Below are 25766 nucleotides of genomic sequence, written 5' to 3'. Positions count from 1 at the left end.
TCTAATGGAGGGCTTACTCATCATTTTCCCATAAAAGCTCGAGCTGTCCACAGCTTGGTATTTTTTCTGCTTCTGCTACTCTATTCTTTCTCCTCCTCCTCCTCCTATTTTCCACCACTATCTTGAAAACCCCTCTTCATTTTCCTAATGGGCCTTTCCATCATGAAAACAAACGCTGGTCTTTGGGAGGCCTCCTGATCTGGAATGCAAACTATAGGCGGTCCTCAATTTACAAACCCAACATTTATGTTTGCTAAGCGAGACAGAATTTTGCCCCGTTTTTATGGCTTCCCTTCCCACCGTGGTTAGTATTATTATTATTATTATTATTATTATTATTATTATTTATTAGATTTGTATGCCGCCCCTCTCCGAAGACTCGGGGCGGCTCACAACAGCAATAGAAACAGTATGACAGTGAGACAAATCTAATATTAAAATAAAACATATCTAAAACCCCAACAATACATACCAACACATACAACACATACAACACATACATACCAAACATAAAACATAAAAGCCTGGGGGAGGATGTCTCAGTTCCCCCATGCCTGCCGATAAAGGTGGGTCTTGAGTAGTTTGTGAAAGACAAGGAGGGTGGGGGCCATTCTAATCTCTGGGGGGAGTTGATTCCAGAGGGCTGGGGCCGCCACAGAGAAGGCTCTTCCCCTGGGGCCCGCCAAACGACATTGTTTGGTTGACGGGACCCAGAGAAGGCCAACTCTGTGGGACCTTATCGGCCGCTGGGATTCATGCGGTAGAAGGCGGTTCCGGATGTATTCTGGTCCAATGCCATGTAGGTTAGGTAAATCACTCCGGTTGATAAGTTTAAGTTTGTTTAAGTTTTATTTGATTTGTATGCCGCCCCTCTCCGAAGACTCGGGGCGGCTCACAACAACAGCAATACAATATACAAAGTACAAATCCAATATAAGTTAAAAGCAATTTAAAACCCATAAATATTAAAAAAAACGATCCTTGCTACACAATCACACCATTCTCATATATTACAGTCAGAAAAGGTGGTGCTGGGGGGGACAAGATAGTTATTCCCCCCATGCCTGGCGACATAGATAGGTCTTCAACATCTTGCGGAAGGCGGGAAGAGTAGGGGCAATTCAAATCTCCGAGGGGAGTTGATTCCAGAGGGCCGGGGCAGCCACAGAGAAGGCATTGTTTAGTCGCCAAACGGCATTGTTTAGTCAACGGGACCCGGAGAAGACCAACTCTGTGGGACCTGATTGGCCGCCGGGATTTGTGTGGCAGAAGGCGGTCTCGGAGGTATTCTGGTCCAATGCCATGTAGGGGCTTATAGGTAATTACCAGCACTTTGAATTGTGACCGGAAACTGATCGTAATAAGTTAGTAACCCGGTTGTAAAGCAAATCTGGTTTCCCCATTGTCTCGGCTGGTCAGAAGATTGCAAAAGGAGTTCACACTGCGACCGTCATAAATATGGGTCAGTTGCCAAGAATCAGAGTATAAAGCAAATGACCACGGGATATTGTTGTAAGCCGCCAACAAAACTACCAGCTATTTGAAGTCCAAATATCTTCAAGTTGCCAAGGTTGGGAAACACTGCTCTAAACGAACGGCTGTTAGTCAAAGACTACCTGTATTGTTATGAACAAATAATAAAACAATAATATGCCATCATTTTGGAGAACCCCAGTCTCATAAAAATGGGCTCCGATCACATGATAAGATTATCACACAGCATTCATTGGGAATTAACCCAATTATTATTTGCTCCACACATTAAATGGCAAATTTAGCCCTCCAGGCTGCACTCTTACAACAGACTAACAGCAGTGCCGCAAACAAAACTACCAGCTTTGTACAACACAACAAGACACGGTTCGTTTTAGCCACGGTTTGTTAAACTTTCAACAGCAGGATTCAGACGTAGCACTCAGTCTGTATGAGATGGAGTGAAGTCTGACTCGATTAAAATCCAAAATTACCACCCACCCTGCAATAATTCGACATTAAACCTGCTCCCTTGTGCAATCAACCACAAGCCAATGTAGACCTGAAGAGCAGCGAGAACTGCAAATGTAGAGAAAACATCCCATTTCAAATCCATTGCAAGACCACCACCTCATTTCCCAATAAAACTGCTTTAGAGGGGGGAGGACCCCACCCCCAATTCGATTCCTAGAAGTGTCAAGTGACCTCCCTGGCTATCTTCTCTCTCTCCCATTTCTCAATTTTAAGAACTAAGCTTTCAGTCTTGGGGCTATCGGGGTGGCTTGGACTTTGGGGTGGGGGGAATACGGGAAATCCCCCCACCCTACTCCCATTATCAACCTATCTACAGTATATATCATCTACCATCTATCTATCTATCTATCTATCTATCTATCTATCTATCTATCTACAGTATATATCTATCAAACCATCAATCATCTCTGTGTGTCTCTCAATATTGATAATCTATCTATCTATCTATCTATCTATCTATCTATCTTTTATCTATCATTATCTCCCATCTCCCTCTCCCTATCTATCCAACTATCTATTTATCATTACCTATCTATCATCTACCTATCTATGTATCATCTATCTATCTTTTATCTGTCATTATCTCGCTATCTCTCATCTCCCTAACTATCCTTCCATCCATCTATCTATCATCTACCTATCTATGTATCGTCTATCATCTATCTATCTTTTATCTATCATTCTCCCTATCTCTCATCTCCCTATCTATCTATCTATCTATCTATCTATCTATCTATCTATCTATTCTATCTTTTATCTATCATTATCATTACCTACCTACCTACCTGTCTATCATCTTTTCCCCCCCACCACCATCTCTATCTCTTTATCTCTCTATCTTTCTTTCTATAGCTGCCCATCTCCACAAACGCCTCAGGGTTTGGAAAACATTACAAATAAATCCATAAAAAGCATTAAAACGTCTAATTCAAAACATCAAGGTTAGGTGAGGGGTCCTGCTTTGAGGCGATCCCCCCCTTCCCAGTTTCCCCAGTCAAACTCCGGAACCGTCACAGCCTCCCCCCGACCCCCGCGAAGATCAGACTCGCCCGGCCGCCTCCGATGCGCCTTTCTCGGCTAGGCGCGCTAGGCGAGTCCGGGGCTTCGGAGCAGGCTAGGCCGCAGAGCCTTTCTGCTCGTCTTTTGGGCCGCTGGGCCAGGAGGCGAGGCCGAGAGGCGAGGTGAAGCCCCGGGCAACTCCGGTGGGGTCGGGGGTCGGGGTATGCTTACCGGCCGGGGCCGCCTCGGAGGGCGACGCGCCGCTCAGGGAAAGCGGGGAAAGCGATGGTGGCGGCGGAGGGGGCGGGGCCGCGACGGAGAGGGCGGGGCCTCAGAAGAGAAGGCGGGCCCGAAAGGGAGGGTCGGGCTAGATGACCTTGGGGTCACCCACGGACCCCACTTTCTTCCTGCACAATTTATTACAGTTATTTTATTTCATTTCATTTTATTTTATTTCATTTCTATGCTGCCCTTCTTCTGGGACTCTCCTGGCGGCTCACAACATATAGAAATCTAAATAACAGATTTAAAATCCCTATAATTAAAAGTGAAAACAATGGGCAAGCTGTATGTATGTATTTATTCAACTTCTATGCTGCCCATTACTGAAGGACTCACTAAGGAGACCTGTCTTCTCTCCCTTGTCCATACATCTATCATTTTCCTACATCTATGGATGTCTTCCCCGCCCTTCCCTCCCAGCCGGGTGGAATCCTCTGCCCATCCCTTCTAAGGGCAACTAGAACCGCAGCGGGAGGCTTCGGCGCTCGGTGACGACGTCACCAAGACGCGCGGGCGCCAGCTTGCAAAACAGGAAGCGCTTTCCAAAGCAAGGCGCCTTTTGAGGCGGTGGGAGGCGGGCAGGTGGGCTCGGGGGTCTCTCCAGCTATGCCGGCCGGGAAGAGTTTTCGCCGGAGGAAGGCGGACTCCGAGGAGGAAGAGGAAGATGAGCTGGTGGCCGAGGAGGTTCGGTGGGTAACAATGGGGGGACGACGGGGGGGGGCTTAAAATGTTGGGGGAGCAGGTTGGGAAGAGGAGTCTGTGTTGCTTATTTTTTTATATAAATTTAATAATTTCTGTTATCTATTATTTTGTTTATTCGTGCCAGGAACATCCCAATGAAAATAAGAGGTACCATATGGCATAAAATGTAAAAGAGAAAATAAAGATGAATATATACTGTATATAACAATCTACACACGAAAACAAATATGTGTATGTGTGTATATGTATATATATATATACTATATATATGAGTGTGTGTATGTATATATGTTTATGTATATATACACACACATACACTTGTTTTCGTAGATTTTCACAGGCACAGGTATGAAGGTCTTGGCATATTCGGGTTTCTTCCCGTGTAAGTTTCAGAGATTCCTGATGACGTTTTGTCAAGGTCCCACTCGTCATCTTCAGGCTGATGCTTTTGTCCTTGTGTTCGCCCTAGCAGAAGGACAAAAGCACCAGCCTGAAGATGACGAGTGGGACCTCATCGAAACGTCACCAGGAATCTCTGAAACTTACACCGGAAGAAACCCGAATATGCCAAGACCTTCATAAATATATATAAATATTATATATATATATATATATATATATATATATATGTCACATGTTTAAGCTGAATTTGAAAATTAAGGGAGACTAGGATAGATACACACACATACATACATATGCATACATACATACATGTGCTGCCGACAGAGTCTGGGCAGCTGACAACCCAAAAACAAAACACACAATATAATATTAAGAGCCCTTAAAAACCAATTTGAAATAATTTAAAACCAACAATTAAAAACAAAACAGTTTTTTAAAAACCATGCATATCATTAATTAATTTATTTATTTATTTATTTATTTATTATTTAGATTTGTATGCCGCCCCTCTCCGGGAACTCGGGGCGGCTCACAACAAAGCATAAACAGATCGTACAAATCCAAATACATTCAAATAAATTTAAATATTTTAAAAAGTTTTAAAAAAGAACCCCAATATACTAACAAGCACACACACAAACATACCAAACATAAATTGTACATGCCCGGGGGAGATGTTTCAGTTCCCCCATGCCTGACGGCAAAGGTGGGTTTTAAGAACTTTACGGAAGGCAGGGAGAGTAGGGGCAGTTCTAATCTCCGGGGGGAGTTGGTTCCAGAGAGTCGGGGCCGCCACAGAGAAGGCTGTTCCCCTGGGGCCCGCCAACCGACATTGTTTAGTTGATGGGACCCGGAGAAGGCCCACTCAGTGGGACCTAATCGGTCGCTGGGATTCGTGCGGCAGGAGGCGGTCTCGGAGATATTCTGGTCCAATGCCATGAAGGGCTTTAAACGTCATAACCAACACTTTGAATTGTGACCGGAAATTGATCAGCAACCAATGGCTGAATCCCGGTGGTATTCCATCAGATTAACGGACCCATTCCTGCTGGAAAATCCAGGTCTTTACGGCTTTCCCAAAGGCCACTTTACAGCTTTAAAAAAGACAACAACTATCTCAGCAGGACGTGGGTCCCCCAGATCCTGGTATTTTAATTGTTATGATTTCTGTTCTATGATTCTGCTGCAGTTTAAAACTAGAAGAAGCGAAGGAGGTGCAGAGTTTAAGAAGGAGACCCAATGGAGTAAGGTAATACTATTTTTTTCCATGGAGTATTAATGTCAAGGTAATCTTTGTAGCAAGCACAGACTGAGATGCTGGATTTTTGTTGTGAACCATTTATATCGATAGAAACTGAGATTCTGGCATGGTCACAACATCCTCGTAGACACATGCTCAAACTATTTCAAATAATTAAACAGCGAGCTCAAATTATTATGAATTCAGTTCACTTTCAATAGATCAATAATAATAATAACAACAATTTATTAGATTTGTATGCCGATCAAATTATTATTATATGAAGTATTAGTTCCAGTAATGAAATTGTGGCGAGTTGGCCATGGCTAGTTGGTAAAATCAAACCCAACTCATTTAAGATCGCCTTGCCTAGCAATGAAAACTCTGCTCCCAGCTGTGGTCCTGGAGGGCTGCCTACCCTTACTCTTGACTGCCAATCATAAAAACAAGTATTCGATTTAATTTTTAATTTAATGTAATTTTTAATTTAATTTTGATTTAATTTTTACATTTTAATTCAAGTATTCTCGAGGAAGGAAAGGCATAAGAAACTCTCAGGTTTGAAATAAAAATGGAAGAGTCACTTAAATCGTCCTAATTCTTCCTTCTTGTCTGTTTCCCCACAAAGTGCTGCAGCTTTACTGGTCGGAGAAAAGGTCCAAGAAGAGACAACTTTGGCGGTAAGGTCAGAGAGTGGGAAGCTTTGAGCTGAGAGGCCTGTAAACACTCCCCCTCCCTCCCTTAAAAGTGTTGATCGGGGTGCAAACACAACACATAGAAACACAGAAGACTGACGGCAGAAAAAGACCTCCTGGTCCATCTCGTCTGCCCTTATACTATTTGCTGTATTTTATCTTAGGATGGATATATGTTTATCCCAGGCATGTTCAAATTCAGTTACTGTGGATTTATCTACCACGTCTGCTGGAAGTTTGTTCCAACCATCTACTCCTCTTTCAGTAAAATAATATTTTCTCATGTTGCTTCTGATCTTTCCCCCAACTAACTTCAGATTGTGTCCCCTTGTCCTTGTGTTCACTTTCCTATTAAAAACACTTCCCTCCTGAACCTTGTTTAACCCTTTAACCTATTTAAATGTTTCGATCGTGTCCCCCCCTTTTCCTTCTGTCCTTGAGACTCTACAGATGGAGTTCATGAAGTCTTTCCTGATCACGTTTTGTGCTTAAGACCTTCCACCATTTTTGTAGCCCGTCTCTGGACCCGCTCAACACACCAATAATAGAGGTTAAGCAACCATTTAACAATGATTTAAAGCATGGCTCGGCAGCCTAAAACACTCAAAGAGCCACCACTAACTGGAAGTTCCCCTGTTCTGATTTCTGAAGCTGACCGGAAGTCCAATTCCTCTCTCTCTCTCTCTCTCTCTCACACACACACACACACTCCTGGTGCGGTGTCCTTTTTTCTCTACCTGTCCTACCAAAAGCCCTACCAAAGTGTGGAGCCCACCGGTGATAGGGAGCTGCAGTAGAGGGATGAAAGAGCCACATGAACAAAATAACGTTAGAGCTCCAGGATAAAGATGATATAGAATACAGGGGTCTCCAACCTTGGCCACTTTAAGACTTGTGGACTTCAACTCCCAGAATTCCACAAGTCTTAAAGTGGCCAAGGTCGGAGACTCCTGCTATAAAACATGGAACAGGTGGTGCGACTGGTTGAAGCAAAAAAGATATTTAGAAAAAGATATTTAGAAATAGACCCCATTTGGAATAATACTGTGTCCAGTTCTGGAGACCTCACCTACAAAAAGATATTGACAAAATTGAACGGGTCCAAAGACGGACTACAAGAATGGTGGAAGGTCTTAAGCATCAAACTGATCAGAAAAGACTTCATGAACTCCACCTGTATAGTCTGGAAGACAGAAGGAAAAGGAGGGTCATGATCGAAACATTTAAATATGTCAAAAGGTTAAATAAGGTTCAGTGTTTTTAATAGGAAAGTGAACCGAAAATCAAGGGGACACAATCTGAGGTTAGTTGGGGGGAAAAGATCAAAAGCAACATGAGAAAATATGATTTGACTGAAAGAGGAGTAGATGCTTGGAACAAACTTCCAGCAGACGTGGTTGGTAAATCCACAGGAACTAAATTGAAACATGCCTGGGATAAACATAGATCCATCCTAAGATAAAATACAAAAAATAGTATAAGGCCAGAATAGATGGATCATGAGGTCTTTTTCTGCCGTTAGTCTTCTGTGTTTCTATGCTTCTAAATATAATGTAAATTTATTCATCCCCCGCGATTCAGAAGATGGAAATTTAGATATGTCATCTTGCAATCCTAATAAAAAGAGCAGGCTACAAATGTCAGTTGTGCTTAAATTCACGTCTTATTAGTACAAAAGGAAAAAGACAGACATTGAATCAAAGAAAGCTAGCACAATAAAGGAAATTGAGGTCGAATCCCAGCAACCAGTTAGGTCCCACAGAGTTGGTCTCCTCCAGGCCCCGTCAACTAAACAATGCCGCTTGGCGGGGCCCAGGGGAAGAGCCTTCTCTGTGGCGGCCCCGGCCCTCTGGAACCAACTCCCCCCAGAGAGTTGCCCCCACCCTCCTTGCCTTTCATAAACTGCTTAAAACCCACCTCTGCCATCAGGCATGGGGGAACTGAGATATTCTTTCCCCCTAGGCCTTTACAATTTTATGCATGGTATGTTTGTATGTATGTTTGGTTTTTATATTAATGGGTTTTTAATCATTTTTACTATTGGATTATTTTGTATACTGTTTTATTATTGTTGTTAGCCACCCCGAGTCTCCGGAGAGGGGCGGCATACAAATCCAATTAATAATAATAATAATAATAATAATAATAATAATAATAATAAAAAGGGTATAGAAAGAAAACATGACACTGGACAAGGGCTGTTCAAAAACGACAGTTGACTCTTTTCCTTTTCTGTTTATTTTTCTTTGTTAAATGTTAACATGTTTGAGATATGTATATATTTTATTTTTTCCACGTGATTGTTTTTTGTATTGTGTGTGTGTTTGTGTGTTTGTCTATGTTGTTTGTCTTGAATGTAAATAATAAACATTTTTTAAAATTAAAAATAAAAAAAGAAAGAGCTACATGCGGCTCCAGAGCTGTGAGTCGCTGACCCCTGGTTTGAAGGAATGGGTGATCCTATTGACCAGTTGTGTCAATCATCATTGATGGTCCTTGGATTCCAGCCTCTTCAAAAACTCTTCTAATCTCTTTATTCCCTCCACACGGCTAGGATGACCCCTTTAAGATCAAGTCGGGCGGAATGGTGGACATGAAGAAGCTGAAAGAGCGAGGAAAAGAGAGGTGGGTGGCTGGGGGTCCCTTTTGGGCCCCCAATTGTGGGGCCGGAAGTCGAGGGCTAACGTGTTCCTTGAGACACAGCCTTAGATATTTTGAATTGGGGCTACTACGGATTAAAACAGATGGGCTTGAGGGTAGACCGGACATTAATTCCGGTGGCTCTTTTGCCTTGACGGTGCTTAGAGATGCATTTGTCACCTGTTTGCAGGATCAGCGAAGAGGAAGACCTCAATCTTGGCACCTCGTTTTCAGCCGAGACCAACAGGAGGGATGAAGATGCGGACATGTATGTAGCTTGCCATCATTTATTTACTTATTATTTGTTCTGTCGAGCTCTCTGGTAGACGCCTCCCACAAATTCACAGGTACAAATTTCAGACACACAAACGTTTGAAAATTCAAAACAATGTTCTTTATAATGAAAATTCACTTAAACCAAGCCCTCTTTTGGTATAGCAAAGAGCACTGGTCTCCAAACAAACTGGTAATTTGTACAAGTCCCTTATCAGTTCTGTGATGCTTAGCTTGCAGCTGGGAGGCAATTCACAGTCCTTCTTCTTTCACAAAGTGAAACACACTTTGCTCTGGTTTAGTTTCAAAGCGGGGAAAAATCAGCACACAAAAGGTCCAAGTCAGCAAAGCAGGCACGAAACACAACGATCAGATAATCCTCCACAATGGCCAAACCCACAGCCTCACTAATGACCACAGCCCCATCCTCCACAATGGCCAAACCCACAGCCTCACTAATGACCACAGCCCCACCCAATCACATTTTCTTTGATAATAATCTCTCAGTTGTTGCTGCCTATGCATCGCTTTCCGCATGCTTGGCTGTATCATTAACTCTTGTTCTGAATCCAAAGAGGAGCTAGATAATTGATCTCCTTCTGAGCTGTCTGCCCCACTCTCCTTCTCCCTGTCATTCTTTTTTTCTTGGTCAGAGGAGCCTTCATCAGCAGATTCCATCGGGGACAAAACAGGCCTGTCTCCCCCACATCCACAGTCCTTGGGGCAGGAGCTGGGCCAGAGCTAACCACAACATTATTTATTTTATTAATTGGATTTACATGCCTGGGGATTGGCCCAAAGTCACCCAGTCGTCTTTTCGTGGCCAAGGTGGGGCTAGAACTCTCCGTCTCCTGGTGATTGGCCCAAAGTCACTCAACCGGCTTTCGTTCAGGATGAAATACATCGAAACTGAGCTGAAGAAGCGGAAGGGGATTATGGAAAGCGAGGAGCAGAAAGTGAAACAGAAGAACGCCGAGGACTGCCTGTACGAGCTCCCGGAGAGCATCCGCGTCTCCTCGGCTAAGAAGACCGAAGAAATGCTGTCCAACCAGATGCTGAGTGGGATCCCGGAGGTCGACCTTGGAATCGAGTAAGTTTGATGGTTTCTAACCCAATAAAGGATCATATTTGTAGCTCGGGGGTTGAAATGAGGGGATCTTGGTGTCCTCTGGAGCTTGGTTCTTTTCTTCCAGTTATCATCTTTTCTGCCGGCGTTTCCCAACTGCCTGTAATTACAGGGTAATTAGTCCAAAAAGACACACACCACTTATTTCATATCTGAGCCACAAATATTCTCCTTTAAAAGGAATTTGGGGTGATCTCAAATTCTCTCCTTGTCCAGAGAGGAATTTATCGTAGAGCAAACCAACTCACCCCTTCTTCATTCCACCATCGTGGTTGATGGACTTGAAAATAGAGCTATTTTCAAGCCCAACGGAAGTTTGAAAACATGACGACGTTCCTTTTGGTGGTTTCTCCTTAGGGCCAAGATAAAAAACATCATCTCGACCGAAGATGCGAAGGCAAGATTGCTGGCTGAACAGCAGAATAAGAAGAAAGATAGTGAAACGTCCTTCGTCCCCACCAATATGGCAGTGAACTATGTCCAACACAACCGATGTGAGTACGACAGGAATCAAGCTAATGTCCCTGGGTAAAAGCTGATGGACTCCAATGGAGACTAGCGGGATAGGTTGATGGTGAACAAGGTTGAGGTTACAATTGGAGGCATGGAACCCTACACACATGCCTGATGAAAAACCATAGAATATTTCTATTGATAACTAGCTATAACCAGCCATGCGTTGCTGTGGCTCAGCCTGGTTTGCCGACTCTAGAACATGCAACATATAATTGTCCATGTGTGAAGCAATCTGTGTGTAGATCTAAACCACACGTGTGTATTGGAATGCAACGTGTCAAAATTTCAAATCAATCAGTGAAGAAGGTCCTGTTGTAAGCACCTGCGTGTTTTTAGCCTGTCACAGGTGTAACATCTATGTACCCCAAAACACGTGCATATTTGAATGCGACGTTGTGTCGAAATTTGAAAGCAATAGGTAAAGAAGGTCTTGTTTTAAGCACCTGTATGTTTTTACCTGTCACAGGTGTGACGATATAATATAGGTATATATTAATATATATTATACTACTGGTATATATTGCATTTGAATACGTGCATATTGATGATACACATATTCGAATGCAAAGTTGGGTCAACATTTCAAAGTAATCAGCGAAGACCTTTTAGAGATTTAAGATTTTGAATGAATGAACCTTTACATTTTTATTTATAGTGTGTTTGTTTGTGTGTGTGTGGATAGATAGATAGATAGATAGATAGATAGATAGATAGATAGATAGATAGATAGATAGACAGACAGACAGACAGACAGACAGACAGATAGATGATAGATAGATGATTATTATTATTATTATTATTATTATTATTATTATTATTATTTATTAGATTTGTATGCCGCCCCTCTCCGCAGATAGATAGATAGATAGATAGATAGATAGATTAGACAGATTAGATAGATAGATAGATAGATAGATAGATAGATAGACAGATAGACAGACAGACAGACAGATGATAGATAGATGATTATGATTATTATTATTATTAATTATTAGATTTGTATGCCGCCCCTCTCCGCAGATAGATAGATAGATAGATAGATAGATAGATAGATAGATAGATAGATAGATGATAGATAGACAGATAGATAGTCTCTTGTGACCTTACAAGCAAAGCCAGATTCACTTTACAACTGTTAATTAATTGCAAGGAAGGTCATAAAGGGAAGTTGAACAACTGTGTGGCTTAACAACAGAAATGTTGGGCCCAATTGTGGTTTTGTAAGCCAAGGCTCACTTGCGTTTTGAAAGCTGCAAGTTTATACCAGAGTTGATCCTAAACTAGCATGATCATGATCTCTCTTTTCAGTTTATCACGAAGAGCTGAATGCTCCGGTGAGAAGAAATAAAGAGGAGCCCAAGGCTCGACCCTTGAGGGTGGGAGACACCGAGAAACCCGAAATGGAAAGTAAGTCACTTATACCGAGGGGTTATCTAGCTACATTGGTCTAGATCTCACAGGCCGGTGGTGGCTAAATTTCAATCCTCTGGGAATAATGTATCCTGGATTTTGGACACATTCCTTAAGTTGGCCTATTGGAGGTATTTTGATTCCAAAAAATGTTGCTCTGCAATGCACTATTTCGTCCAGTTGAAGGTTACGAAGAGCCAAACAGGAGGGTTTTCATAGTAATATAATATAATGACAGAAATGGAAGGGACCTTGGAGGTCATCTAGTCCAACTCCCTGCTTAGGCAGGAAACCCTACACTACTTCAGACAGATGGTTATCCAACCTTTTCCTAAAAACCTCCAGTGCTGGAGAATTCACAGTTTTTGGAGGCAAGATGTTCCATGGATTAATTGTTTTAATTGTCGGGGGGAAATTTTCTTAGTTCTAAGTTGCTTCTCTCCTTGTTTAGTTTCCACCCATTGCTTCTTGTTCTACCCTCAGGTGCTTTGGAGAATAGGTTGACTCCCTCTTCTTTGTGGCAACCTCTGAGATATTGAAAGACTGCTATCATGTCTCCCCTGGTCCTTTTTTTTCATTAAATTACAAATACCTAGTTCCTGCAACCGCTCTTCATATGTTTTAGCCTCCAGTCCCCTAATCCTCTTTGTTGCTCTTCTCTGAACTCTTTCCAGAGTTTACGGACTTCAACTCCCAGAATTCCAAGAATTCAACCTTCAACTCAAAGCTGGCTGAGGAATTCTGGGAGTTGAAGTCCATGACTCTTAAAGTTGCCAAGGTTGGAGACCCCTGATTTAGAGCATTGTTGTACTAAATAAACAGAAAAGAATTCGCTTTGCCAACCACTAGGCACAAATGATGAGACAGATCTTAGAAGGTTGGACGCCATTCTCCCTTATGTTGCAGCTTTCCTTGTATTTTTTATCTCTTTAAAATGGCTAATTTTTATTTTGGGATGTCTCTTTCTAAATTTTGTAGAATCTCCGCCGAATCGCAAGCGCCCACCAAACGAGAAAGCCACCGACGATTATCACTATGAAAAGTTTAAGAAGATGAACCGGAGATACTGAAACGAGCCTGTTCGGTTCTCAGAGACTTTGCTGTACTTCTACCATTTATCATTCCTTGCCCATGTTCCATCTCACTTCAGTTTTGCTCCTCGAAAATGCCTTTCTGCGTTGTAGTCACTGATCCATCTTTTTCATGCCGAAATGTGTATTGCATGTGCAGCAGTAAAAGGTTTGTATTTTAAGCAGAGGATGGCCTGAAAGATTCGTCTCTCTGTCTGTTTTCTGCACTTGAAGGGAATTTTGAATGCTCGCAATCCCACCAAAAGTCTCAAATAAATTACTTGGTCCTCTCCAGAGAGAACATAGAATCATAGGGTTGGAAGGGACCTTGGAGGTAGAAACATAGAAACGTAGAAGACTGACGGCAGAAAAAGACCTCATGGTCCATCTAGTCTGCCCTTATACTATTTCCTGTATTTTATCTTAGGATGGATCTGTGTTTATCCCAGGCATGTTTAAATTCAGTGACCGTGGATTTACCAACCACGTCTGCTGGGAGTTTGTTCCAAGGATCTACTACTCTTTCAGTAAAATAATATTTTCTCATGTTGCTGTTGATCTTTCCCCCAACTAACTTCAGGTCTTCTAGTTGCACCCCTGCTCAAGGAGACCCTATACTATTTCATACAAAAGTTTGTCCAGAGTCTCTTCTTAAAAGTCTCCAATGATGGAACATCCATAACTTGGTCCTTCAACTCTTCCAACTTGAATTGATGTTATAGAACATAATATAAATATTACTTTTTAGATGTTTCCATAGGACTTCCTTGCTTTTATTCCTTATATAGTTCAATTGTTCTCTGTACAGTTGTTTGCAAGCCATACAGAGTGAAGGGCTGCAAAAAAGAATTTAGTACCACTGTGGGCATGGCTTATTGTGTGGGTGTGTCTTAATGGTCATGCGACTAGGTAGGAGTGGCTCGCTGGCCATGTGACCAGGTGGGAGTGGCTTGACAATTGTGATGGGGTGGCTTAAACATGTGACTGGATGGGAACGGCTTACCGACCAAGATAAGTTTTCAAATAAGTGCTTGAACTCTTTTTCGGTTAATTACATCACGTTATTTGAATAGCCATAAAAAGGACAAATGATAGCATTACACTATTTGTCAAGGAGCACAAGAACATTTGAAAGTTTTGTACTGATGTTCAGTATGATAACAGATTAGGCAAGTAGCTAAATTTTCTTTAATTGCTATAAAAGTCCAATTCTAGATAATGATTAAAATGATTAAAACGTTTGTAGGTAAAAACATACTATTTGATTATTTCCTGTTTTAAAAGTAATTAAGGATCATACTAAAGTACTAGAGAAGGAAGGACAGTAAAAAAACTATTAGAAACCTAGCAGACTGATGGCAGAAAAAGACCTCCTGGTCCATCTCGTCTGCCCTTATACTATTTCCTGTATTTTATCTTAGGATGGATCTATGTTTATCTCAGGCATGTTTACATTCAGTCCCCAACCACGTCTGCTGGAAGTTTGTTCCAAGCATCTACTACTACTACTACCACCACTACTACTACAAAGTATTCAATAAATTGTGTATAAACTTACTACCCCACTGCATCATCCCCCCTTCCCCGTGGGGGCAACAGCCTATCAGTGCATGCAGAGTCCTGTAGCGTACATTTATTTATTTATTTTTATTTATTTATTAATAGAGTTGAAAGGGACCGTTAGGTCATCGAGTCCAACCCCCTGCCTGAGCAGGAAACCCTACAGCACCCCAGCCAAATGGAAGTCCAATCTCCTCTTGAAGGTGTCCAGAGTTGGGGAGTTCACCACCTCCCCTGGCAGGCAGTTCCATTGGTTGATCGCTCTGACCGTCAGGAAGTTCTTCCTTATTTCCAGGTTGAATCTCTCCTTGGTCAGCTTCCAACCATTGTTCCTCGTCCGGCCCTCTGGTGCCCTGGGGAATAAGGAGACCCCCTCCTCACCGTAGAAGATGGGCAGCTATTTAAATCAAATAATAGATATTTGGGGATCAGGCCCAGAGCAAGAGCAAGACCACATCCCAGCAGGCAGAAATATGTGCCCCACCCCACATAAAAGAATATTGCAATTCACATGAGGGCTGAAACGCCTGTCAGGACTTGGAGAGCTCCGGTGCATATGCAGGTTGGGGCTAAAATGAAGAAGCAGCGATGTGGCTCACTGACCTGTTCTATTGTCTTCTATCATTACTTTTTATCATTACTTATTTAATGTTTTATTTGTACAAATTACCATCCTATAATTGTTTGACAAAAAAAGGTCAGCTGTTCTATCACTTGTGGACTTCAACTCCCAGAATTCCTGAGCCAATCATGCTAGCTCAGGAATTCTGGGAATTGAAGTTCACCTGTCAAACGAGCCGACTTTGCTAACCCCTGACTTGGGTCTTACTGGAAAAGCCACGCCCCCTCCCTTCCCAGTAGCCAATGGCCTTCCCGCCCGGCCCAAAAATGGCGGCGGCGGGGCCGGAACACGCTCGGGCGGAAGAGGAAGAGCAGCGCTAATGTCCACTAGGCGGGGGCCATGAAGCCTCTCGGAGCGCCCGGGGCGCTGTGGGGCCTGGCCTTGGTGCTCGGCCAGCTGAGCCCGGCGGTGCGGGCGATGGACCCGTTCACCGTGGGCTTCGCGGTGGCCGCCGGCGCCGCCTCGGCCCTCACCGGCCTCATCTCCTACAAGAGCCTCTATTGCTTCTTGGCCGAATGCTGCGTGGAAAGGCCGGCGGCGCAGGTCGGGAGAGGTGGGTGACGTCACGGCTGGTTGAAAGGGGGCGTGGGGGCGCTCTGACGTCAGGGGAAGGTAGGCGTGGCGGCGGCGAATGGCCAGCCCGTCCTCGACTTACGACCACCAGGGTACTAAGCCAGACACTGAAATGAATTTCAGCGTGTTTTACGACCTGGCCCCACTCCTTAAGCCAAGGGCCGCGTCTGTTAAATTAAGTCACACCCTTGTTGAGCGGATCCTGCTCCTCCATTGACTTTGCTGGCCAGGTGGTCGCAAAAGGGGGAATCAAACTGCAGCCGTCATAAATGCGAATCAGCGGCCAAGCCTCTGGATTTGGATCACGTGACCACGGGGGATGCTGGAGCAGTGGTGGAATCCTCATTTTTTCACTACTGATCCCAGTCCTATGCGATTGGGAGGCACAGAAGTCGGATGAATTACATTGAATTAAAATCCCCATTCCCACCCCTTTGCCGGTTTTGCGAACGACTCAAAATCCCCACAACCAGTTCTCCAGAACCTGTAGGGTTTCACCCCTGGTGTAGAACATCACTTTTTTCTAGTGCTGTTGTATCTTTAAACAGCCACTCACAGTAACAGCCGAGGTAGTGGGCGGCGTAGCAGTCTGAATGAATGAACGGATAAATGCAATTAAATAAATTGGTTGTAAAGTCAAGGGCTGCGTGTATTGCATGGGAAATTCGTGGTGCTCTCCCACCGCTTTTTTTCCCCTTTGTTTTTAGTGCCTTTCATTTTATTTTTATTATTTTATTTTATTATTATTTTATTTAATGAGTTTTGTTGATCTTCCCCCTCGGAAAGGAAAAAAGCAAAACATTCCTCGAAACAGTCGGCGGAATACAAATCCAATCCATCAATCTGCAGAAGACTGGCAGACACCCAAGTTCCAATGTTCTCGATAATCATTTAAAAAGAAATACATTCTGGTTTCTCCCATCATTTCTCTCCTCGTCCCCCCGTCCCCTGCTGCAGATCTCAAAGACAATCTGGGAAAGAAAGTCTTCGGACAACACCTGGTGTCGGAGGTGATTGTGAAAGCCGTGACGGGGTTTCTGACGAACCCGAACCCAAAGAAACCCCTGGCTCTCTCCTTGCACGGCTGGACAGGGACGGGCAAGAACTTCGTCAGCAAGATTGTGGCGGAGAGCCTCTACGACGAAGGGCTCAAGAGCAAATACGTCCACCAGTTCGTGTCCACCCTACACTTCCCACATCAGCAGAACATCAGTCACTACAAGGTAAGTGGACCCTGAGGGAAGCTGCAGGGAAGCTCGTTGTTTTACTCAGTAACGGTTCACGTAGGGACCATTCGAAGGCCCTGGGAAAGGGGGCTTGTCGCACAAACTTTGCCCACATCTGGCAGGTTATGTGATCTAAAGTCAGACTTGTATTTATGATGCAGGGTCATTTGATTGCCTTTTGCGAGCTGAAAGACATTTCATTACCAAACTAGGAAACGTCATCAATGATAGAAAGCAGAGGTGAAACCCATCACGTAGCGGAAATTTTGAGTAGTTTGGAGAACAGGCTGGTTCCAAAGGGTCGGGGTCGCCACAGAGAAGGCTCTTCCCCTGGCCCCGCCAGACGACATTGTTTAGTCGACGGGACCCGGAGAAGGCCGACTCTGTGGGACCTAACTGGCCATTGGAAATTATGTGGCAGAAGGCGGTCTCGCAGATATTCTGGTCCGGTGCCATGAAGGGCTTTATAGGTGATAACCAACACTTTGAATTGTGACTAGAAACTGATCGGCAACCATGCAGACTGCAATGATTCCTTGATTGGGCTGTTGTTTGCTATCACCTTACCTGCCTGAGTTGACTTCTTGGTTGTTGGTCTACCATTAACCTTGGTAGTTATTCGCTGGTCCCCTGGGTGTGGATTGCCGGGATTTAGTTTCCTTGCCCCACTTTTTTCGATGGGCCCCTCCAAGTTCACCTTTGCTTCGAATCTCTCAGGACCAGTTGCAAGCGTGGATTCGTGGCAACGTCAGCGCCTGTGGGAGGTCGGTCTTCGTATTTGACGAGATGGATAAAATGCATGCTGGGCTCATCGACTCCATCAAGCCCTTCTTGGAATATTACGAAGAAATAGACGGCGTCTCGTATCGAAAAGCGATTTTCATTTTCCTCAGGTGAGGTCCTGTGCCGGTGCTTGGCTACCACACAGACAACCAACAGCCCCCCCCCCCCCCCCCCCCAAAATATATATTTTAAAACAAATTTTCTGGAAAGTTTCCTAGATTTCAAACTTCTCGTTTTTTAAACAAATCTGGGGTATTTTAAACCTAATTTTAGTCCCTTTGTATGTTCTGTATTTTGTTTCCTTCTCAAATATTTCCCCAGCAATTACAGGTGCTCAACTTACAGCTGCAATTTATTTTTATTTGTTTGTTTGTTTTGTCCAGTACACAATAATACACAATGAGGGCTATAGAGGATATAATGTATTAAAGGGGGAATAGAGGAGAAAATAAAGGAGTGAAATATAACTAGGAAAGAATAGCAGAAAAAGATATAGGTATAGAAGAGAAGATATAGGAGAGACAATAGGACAGGGGACGGTAGGCACCCTGGTGCACTTATGTACGCCCCTTACTGACCTCTTAGGAACCTGGTGAGGTCAACCGTGGATAGTCTAAGGGTAAAGTGTTGGGGGTTAGGGGATGATGCTACAGAGTCCGGTAATGAATTCCATGCTTTGACAACTCAATTACTAAAGTCGTATTTTTTACAGTCAAGTTTGGAGCGGTTAATATTAAGCTTGTGTCTGTTGTGGGCTCTTGTGTTGTTGTGGTTGAAGCTGAAGTAGTCTTTGACAGTCAGGACGTTGCAGCATACGATCTGGTGGGCAATACTTAGATCATGTTTAAGGCGTCGTAGTTCTAAGTTTTCTAGACACAGTCTAGTTTCGTAGGGTCTTCTGTTTCGAGAGGAGGAGTGAAGGGCTCTTCTGGTGAAGTATATCTGGACATTTTCGAGGGTGTTGATGTCAGAAATGTAGTATGGGTTCTAAACAGATGAGGATGGGTCTGGCGAAAGTTGGGACTAGAAAGGATGGGACTAGAATGTCTATGGCTAAGTAGGGAGGGGGTGGGAGGGGCAGCCATTGAAACCAGAGCCAACTCAGGGACACCTGAGCTGCAGGTAAACAGGTAGTTTTCTACTTACAACAGTTCCTTTAGTGACTGCTCAAAGCTACAACTGCTTAGTTGTTGAGGCTGGCACTGGTCAGTCCTCTACCCTTTAGCATAGAAACCGCTTTCAGCTGCCACCATGTGAAAAACTCCCCCCCTCCTTTTCCTCCAGCAATGCCGGGGCTGAAAAAATAACGGAAGTGGCCCTTGATTATTGGAAGAAAGGAAAGAAGAGGGAAGAGCTGCTTCTGCATGTTTTGCAAACGGCGTTGTCAAACTCTGTGTTTAATAACAAAAACAGTGAGTAACACTTTTATCTATCTTTTAAGTTTCCACCCATTGCTTCTCATCCTGCCTTCAGCTGCTTTGGAGAAAAGCAGAGCAACAGAGTTGGAAGGGAACCCTAGAGGTCTTCTAGTCCAACCACCTGCAGAAGCAGAACGTATACCGTTCCGGGCAACTGACCGCCCAACCTGTTTTCAAAACCTGCAGTGGTGGAGCGCTCACACCTGCTTGGAGACAAGTCCTTCCCCTGGTTTATTCGGTCAGAAGATTCCTCCTTAGTTCTGTTCTGTCGGGCTCTCTGGTAGAATCCTCCCAAAATTCACAGGTACAAATTTCAGACACACACACACACACGTTTGAAAATTCAAAACAATGTTCTTTATAATGAAAATTCACTTAAACTAAGCCCTCTTTTGGGATAGCAAAGAGCCCTCGTCTCCAAACAAATTGTTAATTTGCACAAGTCCCTTATCAGTTCTGTGATGCTTAGCTTGCAGCTGTGAGGCAATTCACAGTCCTTCTTCTTTCACAAAGTGAAACACACTTTGCCCTGGTTTAGTTTCAAAGCGGGGAAAAATCAGCACACAAAAGGTCAAAGTCAGCAAAGCAGTCACAAAACACAACGATCAGATAATCCTCCACAATGGCCAAACCCACAGGCTGCTCTTTATAGCGGCCTCACTAATGACCACAGCCCCACCCAACCACAGGTGGCCTCATTTTCTTTGATAATAATCTCTCAGTTGTTGTTGCCTGTGTATCGCTCTCTGCATGCATGGCTGTATCATTAACTCTTGTTCTGAATCCAAGGAGGAGCTAGATAATTGATCTCCTTCTGAGCTGTCTGCCCCACTCTCCTCCTCCCTGTCACTCATGTCTTCTTGGTCAGAGGAGCCTTCATCAGCAGATTCCACCGGGGGGGGGGGCAAAACAGGCCTGCAGCATGTGGATGTCTCCCCCACATCCACAGTCCTTGGGGCAGGAGCTGGGGCAGAGCTAACCACAACAAGTTCTAGGTTGCTTCTCTCCTGGATTAGTTTCCATCCATTGCTTCTTGTCCTGCCTTCTGGTCTTTTGGAAAATTCAATTTATTAGATTTGTACGCCGCCCCTCTCCGAAGACTCGGGGCGGCTCACAACAGTAATAAAAACAGCATAACAATGGAACAAATCTAATAATAAAACATATAAAAACCTCAACAATTAAAAACCGTACAGCACATACACATCAAACATGAAATATAATAAGCCTGGGGGAGATCTTAGTTCCCCCATGCCTGGCGATACAGGTGGGTCTTAAGTAACTTGCGAAAGACAAATAAGTTGATCCCCTTCTTATTTGTGGCAGCCCCTCAAATATTGGACTGCCTATAGTTGCCTTTGTCTTAATTGCATGACAAAAGAATCCCACTCTGTTGTGGTCAGCTCTGGCCCAGCTCCTGCCCCAATGAATGTGGAGGTGGATGTGGGGGAAACATCCACATGTCACAGGCCTGCTTTGCACCCCATAGAGTCAACTAGGGAATTATCCGATGACGAAGGAAGTGGGGGTTTGATGGAAGAGGGGGGCTTGGCTGACAGCCCAGGAGGAGATCAATCTTCCTTATCTTCATTGGATTCAGATGAGGAACGTATGACAGACATGCGTAGAGCTATGCATAGGAGAGAACAACTTAAGACATATTACAGGAGATAAGAGAGGCCACCTGTGGTTGGGTGGGGCTCCAGTAATTAGAGCTGCTGATAAAATAGCAACATGTTGGCTTGGCCATTGTGGAAGATTATCTGATCGTAGTTCAAGGTGAATTGTTTCCTGATTGGTGTTTGGATTCCTGAATTTATTTATTTATTTATTGGATTTGTATGCCGCCCCTCTCCGGAGACTCGGGGCGGCTGACAGCAACAATAAAGCAGTGTACAATAGTAGTATGATGTTAGAAACAATTAAAAACCCATTAATATAAAAAACCAAACATACATACATACATACCATGCATAGAATTGTAAAGGCGTAGGGGGAAGAGGATCTCAATTCCCCCATGCCTGACGGCAGAGGTGGGTTTTAAGCAGCTTACGAAAGGCAAGGAGAGTGGGGGCAATTCTAATCTTTGGGGGGAGTTGGTTCCAGAGGGTCGGGGCCGCCACAGAGAAGGCTCTTCCCCTGGGTCCCGCCAAGCGACATTCTTTAGTTGACAGGACCCGGAGAAGACCCATTCTGTGGGACCTAACTGGTCGCTGGGATTCGTGCAGCAGAAGGTGGTCCCTGAGATAATCTGGTCCGGTGCCATGAAGGGCTTTATAGGTGATGACCAACACTTTGAATTGTAACCGGAAACTGATTGGCAACCAATGCAGACTGCGGAGTGTCGGTGTGACATGGACATATTTGGGAAAGCCCATGATTGCTCTCGCAGCTGCATTCTGCACGATCTGAAGTTTCCGAACATTTTTCAAAGGTAGCCCCATGTAGAGAGCGTTGCAGCAGTCGAGTTTCGAGGTGATGAGGGCATGAGTGACTGTGAGCAGTGAATTCCTGGACTTTGGATTTCATTGTGAGTGTTTATCACTGTTTGGAGAACAGTAGCTGTGACCCAATTTCAGAGTTACTGAGTTAATAATTGGACTTTGTTCTTGTATTGTATTCCAACTGTGCCTTGTTGCTACAAGAAATCCCTTTGAAGTTTAAAAGGGAGGTTTTTTATCTTCTCTTCTGTTGATAAAGAACATTTATTTGCCTTCTATTGTGTGTGTGTGTGTCTGCTTGGACTAATTAACCTGTAATTAAGGGCAGTTGGCACACGGCGGCAGAACACACTCAAGACAAATGTGCTTTCCTTTTGCAGGTGGATTTTGGCACAGCAGTCTGATCGACCGAAATGTCATTGATTACTTTATCCCCTTCCTGCCTCTGGAAATCAGCCACGTGAAAATGTGCATCAGGTCTGAACTGGAATCGCGGGGCCTGGCGGTCAACGAAGAGGTGGTCTCGCGGGTGGCTAATGAGATGACCTACTTCCCCAAAGAGGAGCGGATCTATTCTGACAAAGGGTGCAAGACAGTTTACACAAAACTAGATTTCTACTACGACGTCTAAAATGGTTTCCCACGTGCAACTTCGGAGACGGGGGAGGGGAAATGAACTGGTTCATTTCTTTGAACTCAAAAGAAACCAAGTCTCTCCCCCCCCACCCCCCTAAGATTTTAACCTATGTAAATAGGACGGATTCATTGAGATGGGGGAAGAACTTTGTTCGTTCAGAGAAGAGTTTTCTCGGACCATCCGCTGAAAAATTGTTTTTAATCATGACTGCATTTTGGTCCATGTTACGAGTTCTTTAAGGCAGTGTTTCCCAACCTTGGCAACTTGAAGATGTCTGGACTTCAACTCCCAGAATTCCCCAGCCAGCATTCGCTGGCTGGGGAATTCTGGGAGTTGAAGTCCAAATAGCTTCAAGTTGCCAAGGTTGGGAAACACTGCTTTAAAACATGCCCTTCTATCTGGAAATGACAACAGTTCTAATTAGATAAACGGTTGGTGTGTAAAGTATTCTGTTTTTTTTTCTTTTTGAAACATTTGGGACTCCTATGAAATGAAGGAATGGTTTTGAACCTCTGCATTTTTTTTTATGTTAAATTAAAAAGAATAAATTAATGTTAAATGAAAAAAACCCCTTAATTAACAGCTTGAATATTTTGAGCTAACATAGAGTACTTCATTAGAAATGATTCTTTGGGTATCCTTCCGTCTGCTTTTAAAAAGCCTTTATTCTATATCGAGACCAGTGTTGGTGCTAAAGGAAAAATAATCTAAGATAAGAGATCTCCCGCTGCCAGAATTGTCAAGCAACAAGCGATTTAACTCTTGTTTCAGGGAGATATTTTTTGTAACTTTGGAATAAAACACATCCTAACTACTGCCTAACTATCCTAACTACTGCTATATTCCAAGTATTCTGAGAACCATCTACAATTCCTTGAAGCAAGAACTTATTGGAACCAATTCTGATTGGTGTTGCCTTCGTGCCAAGACACAGAATTTCTGAGACTATTTTAATGTTGGGGGTCTCTACGATCACTAGTAAAATGTTATTTTCCTTCACCCATCCAAATAAAATGGCTTGGTCAAGCAGCTTTCCATAACAAGGAAGTATCCATCTCTTACAGCGGTTTGTTGAAAGTTCTGGAATATTTTTGTGAATCAAGCCAAGCCAAGCCGGTTGGTTAATTCTGAAGGTTGCTGTCCTACCCTGTCTGGAGGGCGCAACATGGTGGAATGTGTTCAGAAGGGCTTCATTAAAAAGTTCAACTTGTGTCGATTACTGCGGCTGTGGGAAATGGGGTGGGGTTTTATTATATGGTGGACTTGTTAAATTTTGTAAGCCCTATTTAAAAAGCCATCACCTAGATTTATTTATTTTTTATTTTATTTATTTATTTTGTCCAATACACAATGAGGGTTTTAGTGGGTATATATCTATATACACATAGTAAAATACATGATGAAGGTTATAGAGGAGATACTCATAGTAAAATATATCTAAGAAAGAATAGAAAAGAAGATATAGGAATAGAACATATCAATGAAAGAATAGAAGAAGAGATATAGGAATAGAAGAAAGGTATAGGAGATATAGGAGAGCAATAGGACAGGGGACGGAAGGCACTCTAGTGCACTTGTACTCACCCCTTACTGACCTCTTAAGAATCTGGATAGGTCAACCATGGATCTAAGGGTAAAGTGTTGGGGGTTTGGGGATGACACTATGGAGTCCGGTAATGAGTTGCACGCTTCGACAACTCGGTTACTGAAGTCATATTTTTTACAGTCAAGTTTGGAGCGGTTAAAATTAACTTTAAATCTGTTGTGTGCTCTTGTGTTGTTGTGGTTGAAGCTGAAGTAGTCGCCGACAGGCAGGACGTTGCAGCATATGATCTTGTGGGCAATACTTAGATCTTGTTTAAGGCGTCTTAGTTCTAAACTTTCTAGGCCCAGGATTGAAAGTCTAGTCTCATAGGGTATTCTATTTCGAGTGGAGGAGTGAAGGGCTCTTCTGGTGAAGTATCTTTGGACATTTTCAAGGGTGTCAATGTCTGAGATGCGATATGGGTTCCAAACAGATGAGCTGCATTCGAGGATGGGTCTGGCGAAAGTTTTGTAAGCTCTGGTAAGTAGTGTGAGATTGCCAGAGCAGAAGCTACGTAGGATTAGGTTTACAACTCTTGAAGCCTTCTTGGCTATGTTGTTGCAGTGGGCTTTGGCACTTAAATCTTTTGTTATTAGCATACCAAGGTCTTTAACCGATATCCTAAGCCAGGTTTCCCCCAACCCTCAGTCTGTGTAATAAAATATCCAAAAGATCACAGCTTCTCCATTCCAACTTTATTTTAAAACATTATTATTTATTTATTGTATTTATATGCCACTCAGTCCAAACATCTCCAAAGTAGAAAAGAGCCAATTTGTTTCAGTAGCTGGATTTGCCCAACACAACACATAGGGTATTCTGCAAAAGTAGTTTGTGCGGGTAATTTACAATTCATTGTCATTTAAGATTCGTTGAATCTCATCAGGCTCAAGGTTGACTTAGACTTCCATGCTTCCAAGGTCGGTAAAATGAATACCCAGATTGTTGGGGGGCAAGAAGCTGACTCTGTAAACCAGAATAGAATAGAATAATTTCCCCCCCTTTAAAAAATTAAATAAACTTTTTTTAAAAAAATAGAATTATTTATTGGCCAAGTGTGATTGGACACAAGGAATTTATCTTTGGTGCAGATGCTCTCCCTGTGCAAACAAACCACAGTGTAAAGCATGTACTGTATATAATATAAGTATTGTTGTTAAGGGCAGATTCCATAAACCACATTCCATGAACACAAGAACAAGGGGACACAATCTGAAGTTAGTTGGGGGAAAGATCAAAAGCAACATGAGAAAATATTATTTTACTGAAAGAGTAGTAGATCCTTGGAACAAACTTCCAGCAGACGTGGTTGGTCAATCCACAGTAACTGAATTTAAACATGCCTGGGATAAACATATATCCATCCTAAGATAAAATACAGGAAATAGCATAAGGGCAGACTAGATGGACCATGAGGTCTTTTTCTGCCGTCAGACTTCTATGTTTCTATGTTTCTAAACTATGAAGAAATGTAAACAAGGCAGCCATTTATTCTTTTTCATTTTTGGATGGACCTCTGGAAAACATTTAACTTACTGGTAGGAAGAGTGGAAAATGGA

The 25766-nt window shown here is 43.2% G+C and overlaps 2 protein-coding genes across 2 annotated transcripts; both read left to right on the top strand.

Moving 5' to 3' along the window:
* The first annotated feature begins 3762 nt into the window (after positions 1 to 3762).
* C8H9orf78 (chromosome 8 C9orf78 homolog) lies at positions 3763 to 13549 on the top strand. Its single transcript, XM_070758474.1, has 9 exons — positions 3763 to 3977; positions 5582 to 5641; positions 6261 to 6312; positions 8882 to 8952; positions 9158 to 9235; positions 10133 to 10330; positions 10724 to 10860; positions 12191 to 12289; positions 13271 to 13549. The coding sequence occupies exons 1-9, from the start codon at positions 3895 to 3897 to the stop codon at positions 13360 to 13362; spliced, it is 870 nt and encodes a 289-aa protein (XP_070614575.1). The 5' UTR covers positions 3763 to 3894; the 3' UTR covers positions 13363 to 13549.
* A 2289-nt stretch (positions 13550 to 15838) lies between these two features.
* On the top strand, positions 15839 to 23666 carry LOC139170687 (torsin-1A-like). The gene is made up of 5 exons (XM_070758175.1): positions 15839 to 16097; positions 17075 to 17340; positions 18061 to 18236; positions 19411 to 19538; positions 22366 to 23666. The coding sequence occupies exons 1-5, from the start codon at positions 15884 to 15886 to the stop codon at positions 22614 to 22616; spliced, it is 1035 nt and encodes a 344-aa protein (XP_070614276.1). The 5' UTR covers positions 15839 to 15883; the 3' UTR covers positions 22617 to 23666.
* The last annotated feature ends 2100 nt before the right edge of the window (positions 23667 to 25766 follow it).

Source organism: Erythrolamprus reginae, chromosome 8, assembly GCF_031021105.1.
Source record: "Erythrolamprus reginae isolate rEryReg1 chromosome 8, rEryReg1.hap1, whole genome shotgun sequence".
Taxonomy (NCBI): Eukaryota; Metazoa; Chordata; class Lepidosauria; order Squamata; family Dipsadidae; genus Erythrolamprus; species Erythrolamprus reginae.
This window is presented reverse-complemented; position numbering and strand designations above follow the sequence as displayed.

What these genes read in the sequence shown, in the direction of transcription:
- LOC139170687 (XM_070758175.1), top strand. Translation starts at nt 15,884, where the DNA reads ATGAAGCCTCTCGGAGCGCCCGGGGCGCTGTGGGGCCTGGCCTTGGTG. An exon ending in GGCGGCGCAGGTCGGGAGAG is followed by an intron (nt 16,098 to 17,074) that starts GTGGGTGACGTC and finishes CCCCTGCTGCAG; the next exon opens with ATCTCAAAGACAATCTGGGA. An exon ending in TGTGTTTAATAACAAAAACA is followed by an intron (nt 19,539 to 22,365) that starts GTGAGTAACACT and finishes TTCCTTTTGCAG; the next exon opens with GTGGATTTTGGCACAGCAGT.
- C8H9orf78 (XM_070758474.1), top strand. Translation starts at nt 3,895, where the DNA reads ATGCCGGCCGGGAAGAGTTTTCGCCGGAGGAAGGCGGACTCCGAGGAG. An exon ending in AAGAAGAGACAACTTTGGCG is followed by an intron (nt 6,313 to 8,881) that starts GTAAGGTCAGAG and finishes CCACACGGCTAG; the next exon opens with GATGACCCCTTTAAGATCAA. An exon ending in CGAGAAACCCGAAATGGAAA is followed by an intron (nt 12,290 to 13,270) that starts GTAAGTCACTTA and finishes TAAATTTTGTAG; the next exon opens with AATCTCCGCCGAATCGCAAG.